Source organism: Solanum lycopersicum, chromosome 7, assembly GCF_036512215.1.
Source record: "Solanum lycopersicum chromosome 7, SLM_r2.1".
Taxonomy (NCBI): Eukaryota; Viridiplantae; Streptophyta; class Magnoliopsida; order Solanales; family Solanaceae; genus Solanum; species Solanum lycopersicum.
This window is the reverse complement of record NC_090806.1, coordinates 66,567,056-66,576,819: the sequence shown is the minus strand read 5'-3', so window position 1 is coordinate 66,576,819 and position 9,764 is coordinate 66,567,056. Positions and strand designations below refer to the sequence as shown.

The following is a 9,764-nucleotide window of genomic DNA, read 5'->3' as shown; positions in this document are numbered from 1 at the left end:
TTTTTCCTTCGATGACAAGAGGTACTTGGACAATAATAAAATATAAAAATACAAAAGGATAGAGTAATATTGGACTACAATTTTCACACCTTAGGGCTTAAAATAACATCATTAATTCTCAACATCTTTTGGTAATTTCTTCCAAGTATCTTGTGTGTAAATACAAGTCTAGACTTTAAACACCTCAAATTTTTTCACATATATATATTAATAATAATAATAATATATATATATATACCTCCAGCTAGCTCTCTTTAGGATATCCCATCGTTAGGAGCTAAGAAAAAAAAATTACGTTGAAACCTAAAGACTTTCTTGTATAGTTCTAAGCAAGAAAATGGGAAAAAAAGCCTCAAAATCACAGAAGAAACAATTCAACAAGTTGATTAAATTGTTGAAACCTAAAGTTTATATTACACCTTCTTCAAATTTCAAGAATCTTGTTCAACAACTTACTGGCAATAATAATATTGGATCGTCCTCATCACCACCACCACCATCACCACCTGATGATGATCAAAGATTGAAAATCGTTCAAGAATATAGCCAAGAATTATCGGTAGATTCATCTGAAGGAAGTATACCATCGTCTATTAATATTATTAACACGACGATACACGAACCATGTTTCAGTTTGTTGGATAATAATTATTCGATGGGAAGCCAAGAGATATTAATGGATCCATATTATTATAGGAATATTGAGTCATGGTTATTGGAGATGGATTCATATACTAGTTATAATTATGATCATGATCAATATGAACAAGTTTCTATCGATGATTATGATTTATCAACTCTTTTTGAGACTTAGCTACAATAAAGTCTTGTGTTGTGTGCATGATCATGTAGAACAGTGGCGGAGCTAAGGGTATATATGGTATTATCCAACGTTAATATTAATAATCTCTGGTATGTATATATATACATCATGTCGAATTTCTTGAGTTTTTTTTTTTATGTGTAACTTTTTTAAATACTTTGAATACCTAGCTCCGTCACTGATCTAGATTGTTGTTTATATCTAGTTATTGTAAATGATTGTGTATAATGTTACGTTGTTTATGTTAATAGATCTCGATATTATCTGTATAGTTTCCATAGCAAGTTCTTTAAAAAAATAGTATGGTACTCCCTCTGTCTACTATTGTTTTATTTTTAGAGTCACTGCAATTTATAGTACTTTTGATATAGTTTATGAACATCTAAATTTTTTTATATTATTGTCATATGATGTTGTTGTTGTCCAAAAAGAAAAACGACTCTGCTGGGGATCGAACCCAGAATCTATGCTTTCGTAGACCAGCGCCTTATCCATTGGGCCACAAAGTCTTCGATGTTACCGTATTATGTCAATTTATTATTTATTGATCCATGAACTTACCCGTTTCGACTATTACAAAAGGCGATTCTAGCGAATTGATGACTTATGTAATGATCTTTTTACACATTTTTGATTTTCCTATTCCGTCATCTGGCTTGTTCTACACTTTTTATGTAGTTTTAAAATCGAATAACTCTATAATATCAAATTTATACTTTCGCATATTATGAATATAATGTAACATACATTTCTCTGTTTCGACTAATAGTTGCTGAGCCTTTTCTTTTTTTCTAAAAAAAAAAAACACTTAAGTCTCAAATGTTAAAATTAGTGTTAGCTCATTGACATCAAAGACTTTGTGGCCCAATGGATAAGGCGCTGGTCTACGAAACCAGAGATTCTGGGTTCGATCCCCAGCAGAGTCGTTTTTTTTATTTTATAGTTCTTTTTTTCTTCCATTTTGTTCTAAACTTTAGTTAAAGTATTGTTTTTAATATAGTTGTAACACTTTTGAGACAACTTCTTTCTATTTAATTTTAGATCTACCTTGTTTTGTGTTAACATATTCACAACTCACCATAGTTCCTCAAAGATTGCTTTGTGTATTCAGTGTGTACCGCACATCCATCTCAGCATCCTCATCTCAGTAATACTCCGCTTATGGATATGTTGAACTTTAACATTACAACTAGTAGAACTTAATGTTTTACTCTAATATGCATTTTTCCATCACACAACACCCTTAAAGCACTTCTCCCTTTCAATAATCTCACATAAAAGAGAAGGGGTATGTTATGTTTGACAATTCATCAGTACAAATATACAAATAAAGAAAATATGTGTTTCACATTTGAGATTATTTGTCTTCACCTTGAGAGCATCCCCATAGCTACACGTTGTTTTCAATACAATAGGGGAAAGAAAATTGTATGAACATAAATGTACACCAAAAAATGGTGACATAGGAACAACTATTTGCATTTAAAATGAGTTATTGTTAAGCAAAGGGGCTGCGAAAGCCACTTTTTTTATAATCTGTTATCGCTTGACTGGTGTTAGTTGAGCAGCTGGCATAGTATACAAGGATTTCAACTGCTGGCTAATGAGCTTACTGTTACTAATAGCCATTTGTAGTTCCAAGTTATCGGACCACCATTGCTCCAATCCATGCGCCTCAAGAAACTTCTGATTGCCCTTCGATGACAAGAAAAGTTTTGCTGCAGCTTGCCTGCAGTTTGTTGTTTGTTTTGCATTCTCCTTGTTAGCTGCAGTTTGGTCGTTTTGTGCTCCGTCTGCATAAGTATAAGAGCAGCATATGTAATCACTGTTGTTAATATACAAGTGAGGTACCCATTGCTTTAGGCCTACTGGAAAAGATGTTGCACCGCCTTCCTCACAGCTGATCTGAGAATCCGCCTTTGAAGGAAGCATTGCCTTGATTCTTTTCCAAGCAAAGCCAGCTTTTTCTCCGATGTTTCTGAAACTCATAGCAAGTGAAACTGAGGGTGGATTGAACAAATGTGCCTCTACGTATATGCCTTCTTTGGCTAACGCTTTCCCAACTTGAAGAGCAAAGCCAGCTCCAAGGGAGTGACCAGCAATACAAACATTATTACTCCCATACTTGTCCGCGATTGCTTTTAGTGCCTTTAAAACTCCACTAAATCTCACAGATCCTTTCAAACTCTCCCAAGCTAGGAAGCGGAGATCATCCTCAATATCTCTTCTCATCGTTTGGCTTTTCAGAATTGTTCCCCTTAAGGCTAAAACACCTCTAGGTGCACCACTCGGTCTCATCAGTACAAAATCAGCCAAAGCTGCAGATCGGTCCCACTCCAATATTGCACCAAATATAGATCCATCTCGTTCATCTTTTAGAGTTTCGACTAACTTGTACCTGAAAGGTATCCACCATTTCGGAGCAAGTGCATTTTGTTCTGTCCTGTTGTCTTGTCTGTCAAGCTCAAGAAGGTAAACAGCTTGGATAAAACAGGCCATTACTGTTCTTTTATAGTTAGCATCTTTCCTCCTGTTCAAATCAATATTACTCATTGCTGTTAGCTCGCAAATTAAATCATCTAAATATTCTTTCCACATAATTAACGATCTAAATCTTACTAGCAGCAAGTGGACTTGTGTAGAGATTCAGTTTAACAAGAGTAATATTAGCTCTAGTACACACTACACTAACGAATTTTTTCGCCATAATTTCACCTCATATACTCTATGAAAATTCCTTTATACAAACACCAAAATCAACTCAATAAAGACATTCCAATCAGATAAATCATGCCTCACATATCCAACAAAAAAAGCAAAGGAACAATAATTCAAACCACAATCTATTCGAATTAACAATATAACCAAATCAAAGCTAGAAAACAAAACGATAAATCAAACAAAGCTTTCCACAGTTTCGAATTTATAACCCACATTAGCAAGGCGGATCCAGAATTTTGAAGTTATATGTTAGAGGATTCTAGAATAGGCAACTTATTTTTGTACACAGAGGCGACAAAAAAAAAGATTATGAGTTGAAGACACTACTAACCAGCTGGAATTAATAAGATCTTTCCAATTTGGGGAAGAAACATTTCGAGGTCCAGAAACATGAAATGCATAAGGATGTGACTCAATGCCGCTCTCCTTCGCTGTTGTTTCTCCTTCATTTTTCATCTCCTCTGCACTAATTTTGTCCATTTGATGAGAAACTTATATGTCTTCGAAAATTTTTCACCTGAACATCTATATGTGTGATCCAGCAGAGGAAAAAGATGGAGATACGAGTGTGGTGGTGACTGGTGAGTGCTTTTGCCTTTTTCTGGGTATCGGATTCAAAGAAATTAATGGTGAAATCAATTTGTTAGATTTATAATAATGTACGATCGAATAAATGTATAACTTTTTGAAAATGCTGTTTTTAACGGTCATATTTTTTCCTCTCTGGATTTCGTTACATTTCTCAACAACGCGTAACTGAGTAAAATGGCAAAAAAGCCCCTTTAACTTTATGCAGATGCACGCAACAAAACTTTACTTGTTATGAAGGTTATTTTTGACATTTTTGGGTCTTTCATATAGTCGGCAGGCGAGTCAACTAAAATATCTTTCTATTATATAATTTTATAGTAAATTTTATCTCGTTAAATATTGTATTCTAAATTAAATTTGTCTAAATATTAGACGTCTGTTTTTGGGAATGAGGTGGAATGTTGAAAAATGAAAAAAAAAAATCTCCACATCAATAGTTAATAAAATGAATTTTTTGGATGATGATATGGTTAATGAGATACTTGAACCATTTTTGTTCTATCGAGGTAGCTTTTGGACCATGAGACATGCACAAAACATTATTTTACCAAAATTATTATACATAAATCTATATTTCGCATTAAATTCTGAATTGAATATATATCATAAAATATATCGTAGACTAATAAAGTTTCTAGTATGAAAACTTATGGTCAAAACATTTAAAATAACAAAATCTTATTTCCAACTAATTTGTATCATTATATATGAATCATTTGTTTATGTACTATTATTCTTAGTTAAGGTTGAATTCAATTCCCCAAATAATTAATGTGGCAATTAATTTCTTGAGACAATTTTCATATTTGTAATTTATGTATATGTCGTCCCATTTTATAATCCTTTGATGTTACGTACCCCAAATTGATAGGTGTATTTTGTGTATTTCTACATTAAAATATTAAAATTTTATCACTTTCTAAGCATGATGAATTATTATGCTTCTTACCTCAATTTATTTTAATCTTATAATAGATGATTTAGATTAGAAGAAAGAAATCGAGGGAATAAAAAATCACTTAATTATTTTTTTCTATAATGATCAATAATGTTTTCATTTATTTTACAGCGTGTTTCAAATGCTTAATTTATCAATTAATTGCAGAGATGCCCAATTACTAAAACAAATTTCACTTGTCGATAATTAGAGTTATCTCTTTCTATTTTTCAATTGATTAATAATGGGGTGGTGGGAATTAAATAAAAGGAAATAAATCTGAAAATTATATTAGTAGGACAAGGACATATAAGAAAATTAAAATTTTGTGGTGGAGGAATTTTCAGCCACCTGTTTAAACTGAGGTGTAAATAATTTTTATAGGAGTAATAGAAGTTGCATAATTTGTAGCCTCATACATACATACCTAATGGCCTTACACTACACATGGCTTTGAATTTGAGCTCTGTCTTTGTGCAACCAAAAAGCTTTCTCATTCCTTGTACACACAAACTTTATTATTCTTCCTTAAGAAGAGCTGCTCTTTCTGAACAAGGGGATGGAAGAGTCACTAAGGAGGAAGAACTTCCCACTTATTCTGGTATGATTAACTTCATTTTCATCATTTTTAATTTATGAAATTACAGTGTAAGTGAATTTTGTGAGGATAGGTTTGTTTTCGCAGTTTTTCAAATTTTTAAATTTTTAAATTATATTGAGGTGATCTAATCCAATTTAGCTTTGAAAATCTCTCGAGTGGGTAAAAACAACAGTTGTTTTGGGACAGGAGAGTAATATTTAGTAAATGGTACTAAGTTCTGTCAAAATTTAGAAGATGGATGGATGGATGTATGAGTTAGCCTCTCTGATTGTGGAATCAACAGTAGTGCACCTCTGCCTGATATAATATGAAGGGGAAAAAAAGTAGAAGTATCTCCCCAGACTATGACCCAAATTTCAGAGACGCACATTAACCAAACTAAGGTCCTGTCCTATTATCCCTGAACTCATTCTTTTTGTAATTTTGTACACTTTTTTGTTTACGTGGCATCCAAATATCTCCCACGCGCCTTAACTGCGTGGAACCACGGGGCGTGCCATGTAAGTCAAAAAGTGTACAATATTATCTATAAAATGAGTTACTTTAGTTAAGGTGTGTATATGGGATTTCGGTCATAGTCTAGGAGTACTTGTGCCATCTCCTTAATATGAATAGATAAGCTAATCGAATGATGTCCATATCTTAGTCCCGTTTGATGTATGATGATATGGGCTACATTGTTTTGCTTGATTATTGAAGTTTTACTTTGGTTTAGGGTCATTATCTTCTGCTCGAACACAGCTAGATCTCTTGGAACAGCTCACTTCCAGCAGTTCAGAAGTAAATGGTATATGTTCTCTTCTCCCCTTTTGATTCTCTTCTGTTTTCCTGATAAGTAATACGAGACTATCATTAAACTGCTCTAACAAAGTGTATATATATATATATATATAGCAAATGGTATGTGTTCTCTTCTCCCCTTTGAGCTCCTTCCTAGCATTATAGGAAATCTATGAAGTCCACAAAAAGAGTTTTCATCATCTATGGAAGTCAACTTATACTGAATCTTAACATTTGTGTACATCTAGATTTTGAGTAAAAACATCTAGACTATGATCTCGAAAGCATTTGGGGTTCCTTTCCCTTGAAACTGCACAAAATATATAGTTAGTAGGAATTGCGCTCCAGGCCATTCTGAGGTGGCTTTATACTCTCTAGACCTAACCTTTGCGTTAACGATTGTACTCCCAATGTGTTAACGAACATGCTCTATACTTCCCAAATATATTTACTATGTAGCAGCAAGTGATTTGGGGATTCAAGTTCCTCCGTATACATAGAGCATCTGTTGCACTTTCCGCAGTGTTCTTTACTGCAGGTTATCTTGTGTGAAGCAGCTTCATGTAGAATCTGTAAACATGTTGCTTTAGCATGGCATCATATTCCATATCCATTCATTATCCCTACTGTTCGCTTTGTTAAAAAGATTTACAGCAAGATTTCAAATAAACTTGCCAACTTTGTTTCTTTCGGCTTTCATTAGTGAGAGCTGAACTAACCTATAGTTCTTTCTGACTGTCATTCACTTGATCATTGATCAGGTTATGAAAGTGATAGTACCTCTGGTAAACCTACAATTCGTGATCAGCTTGCTAACTTGGTTGGAAGTCGAGATGATGATTTCAGCATTCCTTTGGGTAAGAATCTGAAGAAGTTTAGCGCCAAGTTCTTAACTACCTCACAAAAGAGAAACATCAAAAGACAAGCCTACCTGAATGAAGTATCTCGGAGGAATGACTCAACTTTCTTTGCTACAATTGGAGCATTTGTCATCCTTCCACCCCTTGTCATTTTAGGAATTGCACTAGCGACAGGTTACGTGCAGTTATTTCCTTGACTTGTATAAATATACACTGTTTCTATTTCTAATATAGTGAAACTTTACAAGTTTGTCAGATGTCCTTGTAACTATCGAGATCAATGATCATTTTGAGTTTTAGATTAGTTGGTATTCTTAGGAAAAAGTTGATCCACTGAGATCACGTTTCTCTTGCTTGAGTTTTCCATTTCCATTCTCGGTGAACAGGGAAAAGATAGAATGACAAGCTGCCTATGTCGCGATGGTGTTGGATATGGTTTACTCATTGATTGAACCTGTCGTGATTGTGAATGAGGAGAGGTGGACACAATATCTTTCGTTTAATAGACTTCGTATGATGCTCTACACTGATAGTACTACACAAAACTCTTAAATATCTGTTTTGTGAAATTGTAATAAAATTGGAAAGAATCTAATGTTAGCTGTAAAAAAAAGAAGAAAATTTATGTTAGTTAAAGGCAAAATTATTTGTTTGTCTGAAGTCTTAACATGACTCTGATTATGCCATGGGTGATATTTCTTTTTTCTGAGTTGGAGATGCTTCTTGATCCGTTGGTCGTACTGATTCATTGCTTAAAATCCCTCCTGATTGCTTTATATATTGCCATTTTTCTTGGAACAGATAGATGAACGCGATAACACCAACCTCAATACTGAAAAGCCAGTTCCAAACACTTGTGTTTTTCATTGTTTTCGTGTTATATGCTTGTAAACCTATATATAGGTTGACGATTCCCAGTAAAGTAACTGTGACTCCAATAAGCCAGTGAAATGCATACCATACACCCCTATTTTTGCTTCCCCTGTATATATAGAAACAACAAAAGCTTCTATTCAATTGAGTGAACAACATTAACTTCTTCCATTGTGATATTTATGTATCTTTTACCTGTCAGGTCGAAAAATCCCAGCGATGAATGGCAGCCATATGGCAACATATAGAGCTAAGCCAAGTCTCTGGTGAGTATTGTCGAAAAAATTCTCAAAGTTTATTACTGACATAATTGTTGCTACTGCTACGAGGAGAACAGATAGTATCTGAAAAATAACCAAATACAAATTTTCAGTCTCGCTCTCTTTTGTCAGCGAGTATATCTTTTATGGTATTATCGTCGTGTTATGCACTACATAATGATGTAAATGTAATGTATCAAAAGTATGTCATGATAAAAATTAAACGGTTATACCTAACATTCATAATTAACTTTAATTGAACTCATTTCTTAATAAAGATAGAGTTAGTTGTAGTACTCAAATAACAGACTTTACAACTCCTACATTTCCTTTATCACTAAGCATTCATCAGTGAGGGATAAATGAACTTTAACTTAAAATTACCTAATAATTAATTGTGGGCTAGCTAGTTTAATGATTTAGCAAATTTGTAATCATGATAACTCTTACTCTCTTTCAATATCATTAGAGGTGAAAGGTGGGGTATTTTAATCTAATAAACAAAGTTCAAATTTGTAATAATAAAAGTTTAGTAACTGTTGAGATACTGATTTTCATGTCAATGAAATGAACTATACCATTCATTGACTTTAAAGATATGAAAAATAATAGAAATCTTTTATTCATTGGTTTGGCGCAAACACTGAATACTGAGTGATTGTTATCTTTTCCCTTCCCTCATTCACAATGAAAAAGTGAGTTTATTTACCTGTAAAAAAGCATGAGTGTACACAATCATCTTTAGCCTTCTTCCATTTTGCTCTTTATTCGACATTCTTATTACAAGAATCGCGATAGGCATCAAGAACCCCATGGAAGTCCAGAGGAGAATTCCATGTAGAACAATTTGAAATGACAACTTTGGACTTGGCTGAAAATTGATATTAGAAAAAAATCAGTTGCTGCCTTAAAACATATATATGACTAGATCACAAGCACTCGTTTACGTTTATGTACTAGTATGAGATGCAAATGTGAATAACCTCAAGGACTTTGTGGTCACTGCATTCGTGAATAGTCTTTTTCGTGTGCAACTGAGTTGCTGTAGCTACTGGCAGAAGAACAACAATGAAAATCGCGACATGAAGAATCACCTTCTGTATCATGTTGCTACTACTCAATCCTATATGGCTAATGCTTAAAAACTCTGTTTTGAAGGAACAGAGCTGGAAAAGAGAGACAACACCAGCAAAAAACTTCTTGAACTTAACTTGTTAAGCTCTTCAGGTACATTATGTTTTTCTGTTTAACTGCAATGACCAATTGAACAACGAAAAATAAATATTTCCTTTCTAAGAAGCCTTAATCATCATCGATT

The 9,764-nt window shown here is 33.6% G+C and overlaps 3 protein-coding genes and 1 non-coding gene across 4 annotated transcripts; 2 read left to right on the top strand and 2 right to left on the bottom strand.

The window, feature by feature from the left end:
• The first annotated feature begins 1,676 nt into the window (after positions 1-1,676).
• Positions 1,677-1,749, top strand: TRNAR-ACG (transfer RNA arginine (anticodon ACG)). The gene has a single exon. It is a non-coding gene; the product is annotated as a tRNA-Arg (tRNA).
• Positions 1,750-2,151: 402 nt separating this feature from the next.
• Positions 2,152-4,215, bottom strand: LOC101249562 (GDSL esterase/lipase At4g10955-like). Its single transcript, XM_004243162.4, has 2 exons — positions 3,876-4,215; positions 2,152-3,353 (listed from the first exon to the last, which is right to left on the bottom strand). The coding sequence occupies exons 1-2, from the start codon at positions 4,022-4,024 to the stop codon at positions 2,363-2,365; spliced, it is 1,140 nt and encodes a 379-aa protein (XP_004243210.1). The 5' UTR covers positions 4,025-4,215; the 3' UTR covers positions 2,152-2,362.
• A 1,182-nt stretch (positions 4,216-5,397) lies between these two features.
• LOC101250133 (uncharacterized) lies at positions 5,398-7,563 on the top strand. Its single transcript, XM_004243164.5, has 3 exons — positions 5,398-5,673; positions 6,389-6,460; positions 7,215-7,563. The coding sequence occupies exons 1-3, from the start codon at positions 5,520-5,522 to the stop codon at positions 7,508-7,510; spliced, it is 522 nt and encodes a 173-aa protein (XP_004243212.1). The 5' UTR covers positions 5,398-5,519; the 3' UTR covers positions 7,511-7,563.
• A 230-nt stretch (positions 7,564-7,793) lies between these two features.
• On the bottom strand, positions 7,794-9,764 carry LOC101249836 (cytochrome b561 domain-containing protein At4g18260). Its single transcript, XM_019214977.3, has 4 exons — positions 9,430-9,764; positions 9,156-9,317; positions 8,382-8,530; positions 7,794-8,295 (listed from the first exon to the last, which is right to left on the bottom strand). Exons 1-4 carry the CDS (start codon positions 9,550-9,552, stop codon positions 7,992-7,994), a joined length of 738 nt encoding a protein of 245 aa, XP_019070522.1. The 5' UTR covers positions 9,553-9,764; the 3' UTR covers positions 7,794-7,991.

Coding starts and splice junctions, on each gene's coding strand:
- LOC101249836 (XM_019214977.3), bottom strand. CDS start 9,552: ATGATACAGAAGGTGATTCTTCATGTCGCGATTTTCATTGTTGTTCTT. Junction 9,318..9,429: donor GTGACCACAAAGTCCTTGAG/GTTATTCACATT, acceptor ATCAATTTTCAG/CCAAGTCCAAAGTTGTCATT. Junction 8,296..8,381: donor GGGATTTTTCGACCTGACAG/GTAAAAGATACA, acceptor CTATATATACAG/GGGAAGCAAAAATAGGGGTG.
- LOC101249562 (XM_004243162.4), bottom strand. CDS start 4,024: ATGGACAAAATTAGTGCAGAGGAGATGAAAAATGAAGGAGAAACAACA. Junction 3,354..3,875: donor GATCTTATTAATTCCAGCTG/GTTAGTAGTGTC, acceptor TGATTTGAACAG/GAGGAAAGATGCTAACTATA.
- LOC101250133 (XM_004243164.5), top strand. CDS start 5,520: ATGGCTTTGAATTTGAGCTCTGTCTTTGTGCAACCAAAAAGCTTTCTC. Junction 5,674..6,388: donor AGAACTTCCCACTTATTCTG/GTATGATTAACT, acceptor ACTTTGGTTTAG/GGTCATTATCTTCTGCTCGA. Junction 6,461..7,214: donor CAGCAGTTCAGAAGTAAATG/GTATATGTTCTC, acceptor ATCATTGATCAG/GTTATGAAAGTGATAGTACC.